General features: G+C 50.6%; 2 protein-coding genes across 2 annotated transcripts; one reads left to right on the forward strand and one right to left on the reverse strand.

The window, feature by feature from the left end:
* Window positions 1–2864: 2864 nt before the first annotated feature.
* STING1 (stimulator of interferon response cGAMP interactor 1) lies at window positions 2865–7437 on the forward strand. The gene is made up of 7 exons (XM_016203748.2): window positions 2865–2942; window positions 3430–3656; window positions 3782–3959; window positions 4214–4322; window positions 5433–5671; window positions 6406–6592; window positions 7154–7437. The coding sequence occupies exons 2-7, from the start codon at window positions 3430–3432 to the stop codon at window positions 7345–7347; spliced, it is 1134 nt and encodes a 377-aa protein (XP_016059234.2). The 5' UTR covers window positions 2865–2942; the 3' UTR covers window positions 7348–7437.
* A 2972-nt stretch (window positions 7438–10409) lies between these two features.
* SMIM33 (small integral membrane protein 33) lies at window positions 10410–11794 on the reverse strand. Its single transcript, XM_087815890.1, has 2 exons — window positions 11753–11794; window positions 10410–10772 (listed from the first exon to the last, which is right to left on the reverse strand). Exons 1-2 carry the CDS (start codon window positions 11792–11794, stop codon window positions 10410–10412), a joined length of 405 nt encoding a protein of 134 aa, XP_087672016.1.
* Window positions 11795–16553: the final 4759 nt, after the last annotated feature.

The following is a 16553-nucleotide window of genomic DNA, read 5'->3' on the forward strand; positions in this document are numbered from 1 at the left end:
CCTGCCCTCTCTGGGCCTCAGTGTCCTCTCACAGAAAGGAGCCTTACTAAGGCACTTCCAACTAAGCCATGGTTCTTTATTCATAGCTCCAGAGCACAATTAGTCTCAGATGCAGAAGCAGTTTTTAATTAACTTAAGCCTTTCCCCTAAGTATTCCCCTTCCTCACCTCACAGGTGCCCCTAGGACACAGGATGGGCACAGAGGCAGGAGAGAGAGCAGAGGCCCTTCTGTCTGTGTATCTCTGAGTAGATGAGTTGTCTGCCCCCCTCCTGCAATTCCAATTGGTCCCCCTGGTTACACCTCAGGCCCAAAGAAATAGCATCTCTTCATCCTCTTCTTCTTTACAGTCTCTATTTATCCATTCGTTCATTCACTCACTCACTTACTCATTCACTAATTGAATGTACCTAGCTTTGTACAAGGCCCAAGGATACAGCCATGAACTAGGTGGACATATAGGTGGTGAAGTTGCATCTGTCCAAGTCCAACTGGCCACCAGGTGTCACTAGTGCCAGTCACAAGGCCTCTCCAAGGCCTGAGAAAAGATGAGCTGAGATGGGGAAGTGTGGATGGATGAACCTGACCAGCTCTGCTCAGCTAGCCTGAAACAAGTTCCTCAAATGCAAAAAAACAAAACACCCACCTCTTTGCCCCTCCCCTACCAAAAAGACACCCTCATAACTTCCTGAAAAGCTCAGCTTGCCTGGGACCTTGGAACTCACAACCTTTGTCCACTCTGGAATTCTCTTTGCAGCCTGTCCCTCTCAGAGAGCCCACCAGGCTTCTTGTAAACCTCTTTGGTGTCTACAGCTCACCTCCTCACAGGCAGCCTATATTATTATAAGATTCTTTCTGTCTTAGAAACCAAACTCTGGCACTTACTTTGACTTGTCCTAGTTCTGCCTTCTGTGGTCACAGAAAGGAAGACTCTTCTACCCCATAGAGCCCTTTAGACACATGAAGAGATTGCCCGTTTCCCCTGAGTTTGTTTGTTCATCACTCATGACTATTTACAGAGCATCTACTGTGTGTCAGGCCTTGGGTCTACAGCAGAGAGCAAGCAAGCTGATGATGCCTGTCCTCTCGTGGCTTTCAGTCTATCCAAGAAGCCAACAACCAAACCAGCGTAACAATAAAGTATGCACCAGGCCAAATAGGAGAGATCTGGACTGACACGGAGCAGGATGCAAGGCTGCCAGCCAGAATGGGACCTGTGAAGATTCCCTGGGGAGGTCTCCCTGTGGTCAGGAAAAGGGTGAGCAACTTCAAAGCTGTTCAAATATCAATGTTTTTAAAGAAAAACTGGAAGAGTTTTGCTGGTACCCTGAGCTTAGTTTGCTCATTGGGAAATGCAGCATCATGGGGACAAGAGGGGTGTTTGGGGGACAGGAAGAGCCATTCAGATAGTGAGAAAGACAACCAGTGTGGAGCAGCAGACCTCGCAGCAGCGGTGCCACCAGGAGAGTTGGTGCTAGGCGGTGGGGACAGGATTCTGGAGGCCTGAGGCTGCTTGACACAGCTAGACTTTGGGGCGCACTCCTGCAGGACTCTGCTCAGGCCTTTTCTTGGGCAACCTTGACTTTCTTTGGTTTTGAAACAGCTGAGACCTTGTCCACCTCAGTGGGACCTGTTGAGAGCCAATTTTAGAGGAGAGAAAAATGTAGGGAATCACCTCCATTCTTAGGAAATGATTTTTAAAACCAGGAGAGTTTTCAGGAAGCCTCATTTCTCCTGGGAGGCCACTGGCATCTATGAATGTGTTGTGTCTTCTTGAGTCTGATTGTGATGTGGGGGAGGGTCCAGGCAAGGACCCTCTGACCTGGGCAGGAATGAACTGCTGCTGCTCTGTAGGTGGCAGCCCAATTCCACTCTCTGGGCCTGCCCAGCCTCAAGGTTGCCAGGAAGTGGCCAGAGACACTCTCTACTCCAGGAGAATCTATAAGCATGAAACTGGATCCTGGCACTTTCCACCCTTTCCCAGGAAATCATGGCACAGAACAAGCTGCCCTTTGGAGCAACCCACCTGGCTTCTGATCCCCCTTCCCTCACTTACTGTCTGTGGGACCTGGGGAAAGTTAATTCACTTCACCAAGCCTCAGATTACCCATTTGTAAAATGGGGATAGTATTATACCTGGCAGGGTAACTGAGTGGATTAAGTGAAATAATATATGTAACACTTGGCAAAATATATTATTATTATTCATGTGACTGAGTTTTTTGGCTGGACCACACCAGGTACTCTCTGAGCAGTCATAGGCGTGGCCACTTCCTGTGAAGAGCCCAAACCCCATGTTCTCTTGCTGGCTTTCTGCTCCTACCAAGCTTTTTACTTTAAAGGCTGTTGTTACAGGAAATGGCTTTATTTTCCCCGCCTCCCTCTCTCCCTCCACCCACATATCACAGTCTTCAGAAAAAGAGGATCTCATCAGGAAATCAGAATAAAAACAACCAGGCAGGGAGCATGGTGCAGTGTGTGCTGCCTTAGGCTGGCTGTGTGGCTGTGTGGAGTCCCAGGTGGGTATTGGTAGAGTGTGTTTAATTGTGGGGGCTTAAGGGAAAGCTGGTGTTCAGCTTGTGGTTCATGGGAGTGTGAGGGAATTTCTGAACACCCTTGACTTTGGGGTAGCAAACTGCAGGAATGGGGGCCTTCATAGGCTTCCCCAACCACACTCCCAGACTGGGCGTGGCTCACTAGTGCTGCTCGGGGAGGGCTCTTCTTGCCTCCCTGGGAGCTGGGAAATACCCTCCTTCCCATTGCACTCTGAGCTGTAGTCTGCTGAGATACCAGGGCTGGAGTGTTGTAGAGAAAGCTCCAAATTGTTTTAACTTTTCATTTTCAGGCTGCACCCGGAGAGGCTGCCCTTAGTCGCTGGGAGCCATTGCGCTGTGCCTTCTCTCCCGTTGTCTCCCAGAAACAACCTTCTGTCTGGAGGTAGAAGGTAAGATCAGGAAAAGCCCAGCCAAAGCTCCAAGGCTGAGGCCCCTGGAGACCCTTTTTGGCTGCTGTGCCCCTACTTTCTGAACTGTGGTTTTCAGTTTTCTGACTAATATCCTTCCTGGCGTGGATTTGGGGGAGAGGGAAGCTCAGGTCCCCAAGGGTCCTTAGGAGGGTGGCACCTCATAGGTCTGGGTCTAGGTGAGGTGCTGATTTCTTTCTTCACTGCCCTGCAGTCTCTCTGGGTGAGATGTATTTGTGTGGACCCATGCACTTCTTCACCTGTTTTGTTTTCAACAAATCTCTCCTGGACTTGAGCTCTGGGATGCTGTATGCCCAGCCTGTACCCCAGAGGTGTATCGAATAGCAGCCCCTGGGTATGACTGGGCATGGGGGAAGGGATAGCAGGGGGGAGTACCCAGTCAGGACCTCAGTCCTGGAATGACAGGAGAATGAGAGGAGCATAGCTATGGATTTCTTGGTACCCACAGATGCCCCACTCCAGCTTGCACCCATCCATCCCTCAGCCCAGGAGTCACAGGGCCAAGAAGGCAGCCTTTGTCCTGCTGAGTGCCTGCCTGGCAGCCCTTTGGGGGTTGGGGGAGCGTCCAGACCACATTGTCCAGTGGCTGGTGCTCCACCTGGCCTCCCTGCAGCTGGGACTGCTGATCAAGGGAATCTGCAGTCTGGCGGAGGAGCTAAACCACATCCATTCCAGGTGACTCCCTGCGGTACCCATGGTGACTGGGCACACAACCCTTCTCACTCCCTTGACCCCCAGCCCTGCCCCTCCTTGAATCTCTCTAGCTAAGCTGAGGTCTGGGGCTTGGCTCTCACCTGCAGGTACCAGGGAAGCCACTGGAGGGCTGTGCGGGCCTGCCTGGGCTGTCCGGTCCGCTGTGGGACGCTGCTGCTGTTGTCCTTCTATTTCTACACCCCAAACAAAAATGACCTGCCCTTCCCTTGGATGCTTTCCTTCCTGGGCCTCTCAGAGGCACTGAGCATCCTCCTGGACCTCAAGGTATGACACAGAGGGAAGTGGAGGGCATGGTCAAGTGGAAGCTGTGGCTAGCGTGACCTGCTCTGAGCTCAGTACTGGGAGTGGTACTAGTTTAGAGGTTGGTTCTTGGAGTGGAACTTACAACGTCCTGGAACAGCGGGGTCAGCAATGGCAGAAAAGGGAGAAAATCAGCAGCAGGCTGGGAAATCTTGGAGGAGGAAAAGGGTTCTAGCTGTTCTTCATGGAGGCTCCCAGCCCCACCCTTCTGTCTACAGGGCCTGGCCCCAGCTGAGGTCTCTACAGTCTGTGAACAAAGGAACTTCAACGTGGCCCACGGGCTGGCATGGTCATATTATATCGGGTATCTGCGGCTGATCCTGCCAGGTGGGCATCCTCTGTGTCCCCATTTCTAATCTACAAGACACAAAGAAAATAAGACACATAGTTTCCAGAACTCAGTATATTTTTCAAAGTATTTTCATGTCTAACAAATCATTTGATTCCCAAAACAATCCTGTAGGCATGAAGAATGTTGTTATTAGACCTGGTTTACAAGAAGAAATATCAAGTGACTTGTTCACGGTCACCTCTGAATTCTTTCAATAACTATTTATAGCATGCTATGTGCCCTTCATGTGCATTTTCTCTTTTAATTCACACTCTATGAGGAAGAAATAATCGTCATTCCTGCTTAAGACATAAGAAAATTGCCCTAGCCAGCTTGCTCAGTGGTTAGAGTGTCGGCCCTCAGACTGAAGTGTCCCGGGTTCGATTCCATCCAAAGGCACATACTTCGGTTGCAGGCTCGATCCCTGGTCCCAGTCGAGGCACGTGTGGGAAGCAACCAATCGATGTGTCTCTCTCACATCGATATTTCTCTCTCCTTCTCTCCCTTCCACTCTCTCTGAAAAATCAATGAAAAAAATATCCTCAGGTGAAGATTAAAAAAAAGAGAGAGAGAAAGATAAGAAAATTGTGGTTCTGAGAGATGAAGTGACTTGTCCAAAGTCACATAGCTTAGTGAGAAGAGACAGGACTTGAACCCAGGTCTGTCCAGAGCTGGGACCCTTGACCACTCAACTGCGAATCTACGTGTTGTGCCTCATGCTTCTGACTTGCCAGCCAAGGCTGGAGTTCCCCTATATCTCATTGCCGCCTTCCCTTGACACCAGGGCTTCTGCTGGGAAATGGTTCTTGCTAGAGGCCTGACTCAGTGTACCTGGGGATGCTGCAGTATCACCTTCCAGGGCTCTGCCCGCCTCTCAGAGCCCTGGAAGCTGTGATGGGGAGGAGTGGGGCTGACAGAAATCTGGACAAAGGACAAGTGAGGGGAGAAAGCGGTGGTGGGAGTAGGTGAAGGAGTGGGGAGGGTTCTTGGGTGCGCTGCCCCTCCTGGCCTAGACAGTACAAGAGGACTGGACCCTCGGTTCCCTTGCACCTACACACTGAGGGGAGACAGGGCTAGTGGCAATGACTCGGCCCTCTCCGCCGCAGGGCTCCCTGCTCGGATCCGTAGTTACAACCAGCTCCACAACAACATGCTCCGAGGCGCAGGAAGCCATCGGCTGTACATTCTCTTCCCGCTGGACTGCGGGGTGCCTGACAACCTGAACACGGTCGACCCCAACATTCGCTTCCTGCATGAGCTGCCCCAGCAGAGCATTGACCGTGCTGGGATCAAGGGCCGGGTTTACACTAACAGCGTTTATGAGCTTCTGGAGAACGGGAGGCTGGTGAGTGTCCAGGAAGGCGGGTCCTGCTGGAGAGGGTCAGACCCAGGGCTCCAGAACTCTGGGCTCTGGCCAACCACTGATAAAAATGTGCTGCCCTCCTCTGAGCCTCAGTTTCCCCAATGAGTCCCAGGGCTGGGCAAGCTTCAACGCTGAATGAGGATAATAAGTAGCATTTACTGAGCACTTATGCATGCCAGGTGCTATTCTAGATGCTTCATCTACCCACCTCATTGAAGCCTCACCACCACCCTGTGGGGCAGGGACTGCTACAACCTCTACTCTACAGTTGACGAAACTGAGAGTCAGAGAACCAGGGAGAAGGTGAACAATTTCAACCTGAGTATGCCATGCTTTTGACTATAAAGCTGTCCTAGGTGAAGGCTGTGATGGATTTCACATGGGTGGGTGGGTAGGGAGATCTAGACCAGAGCTGAAACCCAGAGCCTAGCCCCCAGACTTGATTTTAAGTTGGAGCAGTTGACAGCCTAGTTCAGTGGGCCTTGCCCTGGGATCTTAGGAGGAGGATCTGTGAAGGGTAAATTTAGCTCAGCCCTGGCCCTGATTTTAGGAGTGGAGTGTCAGAGGCAAAGGCCAACCAGACAGCATAACCCATCAGGGTAGCACCTCCCAGGACTCCATCTCTACAGACTGAGGGAGTGGGGTCCTTGCAGTGGTACTGGGGTCCAGAGTCTGTCTGCCCTGGTTTAGTCTGGTTTTCCTCTCACCTCCTCCAGGCGGGCACCTGTGTTCTGGAGTACGCCACCCCCTTGCAGACCCTGTTTGCCATGTCACAGGATAGCCGAGCTGCCTTTAGTCGGGAGGATCGGCTTGAACAGGCCAAACTCTTCTGCCGGACGCTTGAGGACATCCTGGCAGATGCCCCCGAGTGTCAGAACAACTGTCGCATCATTGCCTATGAGGGTAAGGAGTTAATAGTCTGGAGGGTAGAGGAGACAGAGGTTCCAGGGGTCTCCCAGGGGGTCAGAAGGAGATATGACAGCATCTTGTCCTGGGCCTTCCCAAGTGGTCAGGGCATTCAAGCCCTGCCCCTTCCTCCCATGAAAGAGGTCCGCCTCCTCACATTGGGGCACGTGGCTACTCTGAGGTCTTTGGCTATGCATCTTGGGTGGAGCACGAAGAGATGGGCTCTAGGGCCTCCTCGTTTCATCTAGGGATGCCAGGGGAAGCAAGAGCCCAGGCCAGGAACTAGGAGAATGGCATGGGCTGCAGCCTCAGCCCTGCCACTCCTTTGCTATATGATCTTGGCAGGTCTCTGCCCTTCTGTAAGCATCATTGCTAAAAGCAAGAGGGTGGAATTCCACTATCTCTAAAACCGCTTTTAGCTCTAGGATTCCATGGTGTAGAGAGGTGGAGAAAAGGGAGGATTGAAGGATCTGCCCAGCAAGTCCTCTGGGTGTGTTGGAATGGGAATGTGTGAGGATCTTACTCCACTCCCCACCACCTTCCCCACCCCCATTCCAGAACCTACAGAAGGAAGAAGCTTCTCCCTGTCACAGGAGATTCTCAGGCACCTACAGCAGGAGGAACGGGAAGAGGTTACTGTGGGTAGTGTGGGGACCTCGGTGGCACCTGACTCTTCCACGGAGTTCCAAGAGCCCGAGCTTCTCATCAGTGAAATGGATCAGCCTCTCCCGCTTCGCACGGATGCCTTCTGAGGCCAAGATTACCTTGCCTGAGCCCCCAGCGATCCCCAAGATGTCTGGATTGGAGGTTTTCTTTAGGGGCTAGATGCCCAACAAGCTATTTCCTCCCACAGGGGCCTCTCAAAAAAGGTACAGGGACTTGACATCTCAAGATGAGTCTTATGACCTTGTGAAAGTTGTTTTACCTGAGCCTCAGTGTCCTTATCTGTGAAATGGGATCATAATAATTGCCCTACCTACCTCACAGGGCTGTTGTGAGGCCTATGACTATATGGAAGTTTCTTGTAAACTCTAATTGCTGGATAAACTTAAGGAATGCACCAAGTGTCTTTCATTGGACCCTCCGGACCTACTCTCCACCCCTGTCTGCCTCCTCTGCCCTGGGATGGCATCTACAAGCTTCCTTGCCTCTTGGCTTCTAGTTTTGTTCAGTTAATGGGAACCCCAGCAAGAGAATGGAGGAAAGGAGGAGAATGAAGTTATAGTATTTATTTCCCCAGCACCCTCCCTGCGGTGTCAAGGTCACTGCGAACTCTCTGCGTCTCTTGACCAAACCCGTTCAGGAATCCTGTCTCTCTCCAGGTCCCAGGAGCTGCTTCCTCTCCTTCCCCGTTCGGGCCTGGTCCCGCTGTTGGCTCCCCGCTGTTGCCCATCCTCTACACTCACTCTCGCTTTTGATTTCCTTATACCTGCCCTTTCTGAATGGCCCCCCTTTTAAACATCCCTTAGACGACACATCTGAGTGTGCTATCTATCTCCGACTGGACTCACTGATACGTGCTGTTGGCATTTATTATCTGCAATGTCCAAATCAGCTCGCAAAGACATGCTTCCTTACACCCTCCTCATCCTAGTACCGGGCGGGGGGCGGTGGGTATCATTTCAATGTGGACAGAGCCCACCAGGCAGGCTGAGGGCAGAGAGTTGGGCAGCACCCCCACTCCACTTGCCCTTTCAGTGCCCTTGTCTCCAGTGCAAGGCTTGAGGGGGCAGGGAGGGCCCAGGGGCTAACTGAGGGAGCACACAGATACCATGAGCTGTGTCCTGGGCAAGAGGTTGCTCGAAGAAGTAGGGGCCACTGCATAAACATCCCCTGATGAGAGAGTCTGCAAAGGGATAAAGCAGGGAGAGGGTTTGTGTGAGGTGGGACATCCTCTGGGGGATGTTGAACAACACAGCCAGTCACCTGCCATAACTTTTGCTATTGCTGTTAGAATTGAGGCACTGCAATGATACTGTGGTGGCAAAATTGCCACCATCTGGGATGGGAGGCAGCCCATTTCTACCATTTCCATTCATTCCACCCAGAACTTGTTCCCTTCCTCCCTCCACCTTTGTTTTTGTTGCAAATGTTCAATATGCACATCTGAGTACAGCATGCTGTGGAGAAAGGCTCCACACATAGACACACATTGGCCCCAAGGAACTGACTGCCCCTAAGGATGACAGAGCCAAAACAGTGAAGGGGAAACAGTCCCTTCCTCTCCCCAGCTGTCCCAGTCATTCTGTTCTCAAGGCCTGAGGATCCTCCAGCATCACACCAGTCACTCCTATACCTAGAAACTAGACCAGAATCAAGGGCCCCCCTAACATGACTTCCCCAACCATCCAGCCCCCAACATAGCGCTCAGGCTGTGGCGTCTGACAGTCTCAGGTTCAAATCTTGCTCCACCACATAGTACATGTGTCCACCTGGGTATCTTAATATCACCAACTGTAAAATGGGAATAACAGTGGCTCCTCTTTTCAAGGTTATTATGAGGAGTAAACAGTATAATATCTGCAGGCCCATGGAGGAAACCAGTGCCCAGCACGCAGCTGGCCTTCAAGGAGGAGCATCTATTAACATTATAACTGCCTCTCATCAGCCCAAAGGTGGCCAGCCAGTTCTCTGCACACATTACAATCTCTACCTCTGTTCCTCCATCTTCTGTTATTTTCCAGCCTCACTGACTGTGCTGGGGTCTCTCCAAGGGCAATCCCCAGGGTTGACTTGTTGTCCTCAGGTGTTCCCCAGGTAAAGCACCCAGAGGTCCCTCCATAAATGTCTATCTGCATGTTCTTGACTGCACATAAATGAAGCTCAAAGGTGTCAGGGAAAGGGGTAGGGTACCTTTCCAGGGAGTCACTGGGAGGCTTAGCTCTGCCTTCCTGGCCTCCTGCATCTTCCCAACCTCCATGTCTCTCCCCCTACAGGCCTTCTTCCCACTCCTTTCTTCCCCTACACAAGCTCCATGAAGTTCCCTTTCCTTTCCTGTTTTCCCATCAGCTGGAAGGTTCTGGATTTGGGAACTTCCCTGGGGTAAATTCCAGGCTAGTTTCAATAAGCCCATGCACACAGAAAGTAGGAGGTAATGAGAGCTCCCAAATTTCCCCATCTCAACATGGGAAGGCAAGACAGAGTCTTGCCCCAAGATAGTAGAAGCCATTCAAATACAATTTGGGGAGCTATAATTGGTTCTTGGAGCTTTGAAAGGGCCTTGAAAGTTGTTAACAAGTCCTGGGCCCTGACAGCCAAAGGGATGTCCCCCCGTCAGTGAAGGGAAACACATTTTCCTTCCTTTCCTGGGTCCCAGAGGAAGCAGAGCCCTGGATTCTTTGCCTTGGCACTCCCTGGCTGGCCCTCACAAGACCTGGAGTCTGGAGCAGCAGGGTCTCTACAGGGAGCCTCTGACATCCCTGCACAGGGTAGGGTGGGTGGCAGAATCTTCCAAGCTGGACTTACTTTGACACCCAAAGGAGAGGAAATTAGGGGTGAGAGGAGGAGTAGGGACTCAGAGAAGGAGGTTCAGGGGTCTGGTGGTCCCTGAAGAGGAGGGAGTAGCTTTGTAAGGGCAGCCTTGGGCACTGGGAATGCTCATAGCAGCATGTGTCCGGGCAGGGCTCTCAAACTTCTTTTATTTCCCCAGTCCACACCAAGGCTTCCTCTATATTCTGCCAAGAGGGCAGCTCCAGCTTAGTCCATGTGTGTATGTCCAAAGCCTTGATGCCCAGGCCCAATTTGCCTTTGCCGTAATTCTCTGTCCAGTTTCTTATTCTGAGCCAGGTCAGGCCTACTTTCCAAAGTTTCCCTCCTACAGATACGTGACTTCATCTATGCTGAGCCTAGGCCCATCTGGCACAAGGCAGGAGCCAGAGACAGGAGGGCCCTGCTTGGTGTCCTCATGAATGTCCTGGGAGCCCAGCACTCGCCAGTGGATGAGGTAGATGCCACCCTCTGGCTTTGGGGCTGGTGGCTCTGTGAGGAGAGTGGCGCTGCCATGGTGTAGGCTTGGCCCACAGTGGACTGCTACCACAATGCAAACTGCCAGCAGGACAAAGATAGCGATGATGACGGTGAGCGCAGGCAGCCCGTCCTCTCGAGGTGGGAGCTGCCTCTGGGTCTCCTGCCCCGCCGAGCCGTTCGCAGCTGGAGAAAGCCACGGATAGCAGTCAGCCTAGGAGGGGAGTGGCGGAGAGAGAAGGTGACATGGGCATGTACACACGGAAAAAGACCAAAATAGAGAGAGACTGGCAACTAAAGGGAACCAAAAGAGAGACACAGAGAACCTCAGGGGGAGAGAGAGAGAGGAACAGAGACAAAGAAAGAGACAGTAAAGACATGGAGAGAGAGACAGACTAGAGAGACAGGAACACAGAGATAAACACACACATACCAACAGGGGGAATAAACGAAACAGACAGACAGAGGAACATGGGGAGAAAGAAAGATACAAGAGAAAAACAAAAGAGAGAGAGAACAAGAGAAAGCAGTGGCCCTGGCCGGTTGCTCAGTGGTTAGAGCTTTGGCCTGCAGACTGAAGAGTCCTGGGTTCGATTCTGGCCAAGGGCACGTACCTCAGTTGCAGGCTGGATTCCCGGCCCTGGTCGGGGTGCATGCGGGAGGCAACCAATCAATGTGTCTCTCTCACATCGATGTTTCTCTCTCTCTCTCTTTCCTTTCCATTCTCTATGAAAAACAATGGAGGATTGAAAAAAAGAGAGAGAGAACAGTGAAGACAAATACAGAGAGACAGAGACAGACAAAGTTCTTCAGGAAGAGGCAAAGAGGGGCTTCATTACAGTCTGGCATATAGAGTTTGGTCCTGCAAGTCCCCTCTCACTGCCCTCTCCTCCCAGATCTCCTGATTCCTAAATAGACCTGGTGTCCTGGGTCAGGACACTATGGGACTGCTGTCCCACACCCTGGACAACGGGCAGTGAACAACTGCTTCCTAAAGTCCTGAGAAAAGGGATTCATTGTGTTCAGCATCTTAGTATCACATTATGCACAAAGAAGGGAAAGAAGAAGAGGAGACAGGGACCCCTGAAATTTGGCAAGGAGGATACCTCATCCATAATATCAGAACCAGGTTCCAGGGCCTGGAAGGGAGGGGCTGCCCAGTGTGGACTGAGGAGATGCTATGCCCGCCTCTACCTCTTTCAGGGTCCCAGAGTCCTGCCTAAAGCTGGAGGTCATGACCCCTACCTCTCTCTGTCTCCACCCTGCTAGGTGTGGGTTTTGGGGGTTGCCGTGAAGATAGCAAACCTCCAAACTCTAAACCCCAGAGCTGGCAAAGTCATCACAGGCTCAAGAAACTTTTTCGCTTAGCCTCATTGTCCCCAGCTGGACCTTCAGCAGCAGACCCTTTAGGGTGGATCCACTCCCTTAACTCTGAGCCCTCAGCCTGGCTCTTCCAATGCGGAGGCATTTGGGGCCCAGGAAAGGCTGTGCAGGACAAACCCACTCCCTTTAGTCTCTCAGTCACACTGTCTACCCCATGCCATCCCCAACACCTGTCCCTTTAAGAATGTGGAAAGTCCAACACCCCACCCCTCCTTGAAAGTCTGAGGCTTTCTGGGGCCCAGGCCACAGAGCTCCCAGGCAGGGGGTGGGGAAGCAGCTCCGGATGTGCAGGGGAAAAAGGAAGCACAGACTGATGAAAAGCAAGGGGCCCCTGCAGGGAGTCACGCCAGCCTGGCAGGAGGGGGTGAGGGGAGAGTCTACCTGGTGCATTGTTCCCGGCGCAAGACTCCTTCAAGACTGGTGGCGAGCTAGGCAAAGGAGAGCCTGCTGCCCCAGCTCAGCCCCTACCAGGAGCTGCCACGTCCTTTGGGGCTCACAGGGCACACACCCTCTGCACACACACCGTCAACGCTCTCTCCTGCGCTTTCACTTCCTTGAACTTAGGGACAACCCTGACACCAGCTCTTAACTCTGATAGTACCTTGATCTTCCTCCTTGGCACCTCCTTTCATGCCCCCTGACAACTTCAGGAGCCTGGGTCTGCCTGCCCACCCCTCCTCCACCCGATCCCCGACACTTGGCGGTTATCTCTACCCAGCCCTGCTGCTCACCAAGACATACTGACTTCCCCACACCAACTGATTTCCTGAAGGACTATCCTTCAATTGATTTTTTTAACACAATATCTCAAACACACTGGAAACCGTAGACTATAATATAGTAAATCTCTCTGGCCCAACTACTAGCTCTGTCCAGCTCGATAGTTTGTCACATTTATTTCAAAAACTGTTAAGAACTAAAATGCTACAAATAAAATAGAAGCCCCACTCCCTAATCTCCTCTTTCTCACCCCAGGAATAACCACCTTGTTAAATTTGATGTTTATCATTCCCATGCAAGGCATTCTTTTCTCTCTGGGTTTTTTCTTTTTTGGTTTTTGCAAATGTGAATTCTATACGTCTCTGTATTTGTTGGAACACAACTTCATTTGGGAATGTGTGTGCTTTAATGTGTCTAAGTCACAAAAAGTGCTCACGGGTCTCTCCTCTCTCTGGAGACAGTTTATAAAGGATAATTTTTGTCCCAACTAACTCCATGAAGCCAGCCACCCCTCATCCTGTCCCTTGTTGTGCATGCATCACCGTCCATTCCAGTGCGGAGACCAAGAGATCTCCAGCAACTTCCCCCACCCAGTGGTTTAATGCTGATCCCTTGGCTCTCTGCTCTACACTCTGACTTTCAGGAACTCCACTCAGACCTCCAAGCCCACTTAAGCCCAGGTCACTGGGCTGCTGACCTCACCTGCAAAGTGAGTGAAACCACTAACTGGCTGGCGTTGAAGCCAAGTAGGAGGCTGGTGTCCTCCCAATGTGATCAAAGGCTGCGGTCATTCTCTACCTCCCACCTTGGACCACTTAGACATCAGCCCGAGGGAATCTGGATCTTGCCATAGCCCAGAGCTTCAGCCACTGCTATTTGCCTCTGGCCTCCTTAAGACAACTGTCCCATTGCTCTCACAGGCACTACCATTGGGGCTCCAGTCCTCGAGTCCAAAAACCCAATTACTGATCTTCTGATGGCTAATTTTTCCTTCCCCTCCCTCATCAGTCCTGGATTTATCTCCTAAAGAGTTTGAGAAAGCATAAGGGGGTAGCCCTTCAGGGACCAGATGATGATGATGATGATGATGATGATGATGACTATTTAATCCTCACTTAAGGATATGTTTTCATTGATTATAGAGGGAGAGGAAGGGACATGGAGAGAGAGAGAGAGAGAGAGAGAGAGGAGAGAGAGAGAGAGAGAGAGAGAGAGAGAGAGAGAGAGAGAGAGAGAGAGAGAGAAACATCAGTTGGTTGCCTCCCTTATGCACCCTGGCAGGGGATGGAACCCAAAACTTGGGTATGTGCTCTGGCCGGAAATCAAACCCATGACCTTTCTGTGTACATGATGATGCTCCAACCAACTGAGTCACACTGGCCAGGGCAGGGACCAGAGTATTGTCCCAGCCTTCTCTCACTGTCTCATCTCCATGCTCACTCTTGTGAGCTGCCTTTCCCCCATTCCCATCATCTAATCATTAACCATCTTTTATGACTTAGTTCAAGTGTCACCTCCTCCAGGAATGTATTCTTCAGCCCAATATGCTGAAGTAGATTTCTCCTTTCCTTAAACCCTATAGCAGTATGTTTCTTACCTTGCTCCTGACATTTGTCTCACTTTGTCTTATATTACAGGTGTGGGGGGCACTCATTTTTCTTTCTAGCCTGTGAACCTCATCAGGGCATTCCTGTCTGTATCCCAGAGTCTAGTATGGTAACTGGTACTTCACACAGGTACTGGACAAGAGTTTGCTGAATAGAATCAGAACCTGGACAAACCCCTCACCCCCATCCTGTCCTTAGCACTAGAGGCTTGTAAGGAGCACCTTTCACCTGTGAGAAGATACCTTTGAGCCATGACAAGAGTTCACTGACTCACTCCATCTCTTTTTGGCTTTTTGCTGTCGTGGAGCCTCTTAGACAGGTTCAGGGGCTAAATGATTAAGAACCTGCTCTTATTTTACAGAGAAAAGTCTTGGCTTTTGAGTGTGAGCCCTGGGACCAAAGATGAAAAGATTCTGGGGACTCCCCACCATCACCCCTCCGGGTTGAAGTTCCCTGACTCAGTTCCATACACTGGGGTCACATCTCTTTTCCAACTCCCCAGGGGAGGTGGAAGCAGCCCTTCTTTGCCTTTAAGTAAGGCAAAGAACAGCCCTTCTTCCCTCGCTCTGTCCCCATTGAAGGCAGCCAGGATTAGGATTCTGCAAAGGAAGCTGAGGGAGGACTTGTGGGAACATTCTGAGCAGGCCAGTGGGAGGCTGCCATGAGAGGGAGCCATTGAGAGCTGGCTGACTTTCAGGGCTCATCTTAAGCTCTGGGTGCCTGGAGTAAGCCAAGAGCAAGGGCTGTGCATTTCAGCCCCCTCCCTACTTCCAGCCTTCTTATTAGGTCTATAGATCTGTAAGGGGTAAGGGATTTGTGGGGTAATAAAAATGTTCTAAAATTGTTTGCAGGAATGGTCACACAAGTCTCTGAATATACCGAAGGCCACTGAATTGTACACTTTGAATGGGTAAATTGTATAGTATGTGTTCTTAGTCTGTTCAGGCTGCTATACCAAAATACCATGAACTGGTTGGTTTATAAACAACAGAAATTTTTTTCTCATAGTTCTGGAGGCTGGGAAGTCCAAGATCAAGGCACCAACTGATTTGGTCTCCTGGCGAGAACCCACTTCCTGGTTCTCAGAAAGTGCCTTCCTCCTGTAATCACATGGCAGAACGGGCAAGCTAGCTCTTTGGGGCCTCTTTCTTTTCTTTTCTTTTTTTAACCCTCATCCAAGGAGTGAGGATATTTTTTCCATTGATTTTTTTAGAGAGAGTGGAAGGGAGGGGGAAAGCGGAGAGAGAGAAACATCTACGTATGTGATAAAGACACATCAGTTGGTTGCCTTCCACTTGCACCCCGACCCAGGGAGCAGGGATCAAACCTGCAACCCAGGTATGTGCCCTTGACTGGGAATCGAACCTGTGACCTTTGGGTGTGCAGGCCGATGTTCCAGCCACTGAGTCAGGTTGGCCAGGGCTTTTTTTTTTAATTCTCACCTGAGGATATGCTTTTATTGCTTTTGAGAGAGAGAGGAAGGGGGAGAGAGAGAAACATCGATGTGAGGGATAAACATTAATCAGTTGCCTCCAGCATGTGCCCTGACTGGGGATCAAACCCACAACCTAGGTACGTGCTCTGACTGGGAATTGAACCTGCAATCTTTTAGTGTATGGGACGATGCTCCAACCAAGTGAGCCACCAGGCTAGGGCCCCATTTGTACTTCTTAATCCCTTTACCTTTTTCACTGAGACCCCCACCTCTCCTCTCATCTGGCAACCATCAGTTTGTTCTCTGTATCTACAATAGATCTCAGTTTCTAAATACCGTTTGCCATTAAAAGGAAGTAGGGCTCCTTGGGGAAATAGCTGATTACAGGGTTGGGGTTATTAAAGCATGAGATAAACCTGGAACATCTCATTATGCCAGAAAGTAAGGAGGTGTTCAAAGAATGATGGAGACATGCTGAAAGGACACGGAAGCCAGCCTAAAGGGGTTCCCAGTGACCAAAACGGGGACAGCTTGAGCATCAAAATAATAAATGATTGTAATATATAATATTCACATAGTTTCAAAGTATCTCCCCACAAAATACTTGTTAATTACAAAAGGGAAAAGAGTAACTTTAAAGTGGAGAAAGCTGGCTATAGCAGTTGAATGGTGGTCTCCAAAAAAATATGTCCATATCTTAATCCTAAAAACCTGTGAATGTTACCTTACTTGGAAAAAGAGTCTTTGCAGATGTAACTAAATTAAGGATCTTGGGATGAGGAGGTCACTCTGGATTATCCAGATAGGCACTAGATTCAATGACAAGTTTTCTTGGAAGAGACAGAGGAGA

Source organism: Miniopterus natalensis, chromosome 4, assembly GCF_054644295.1.
Source record: "Miniopterus natalensis isolate mMinNat1 chromosome 4, mMinNat1.hap1, whole genome shotgun sequence".
Classification (NCBI taxonomy): Eukaryota; Metazoa; Chordata; class Mammalia; order Chiroptera; family Miniopteridae; genus Miniopterus; species Miniopterus natalensis.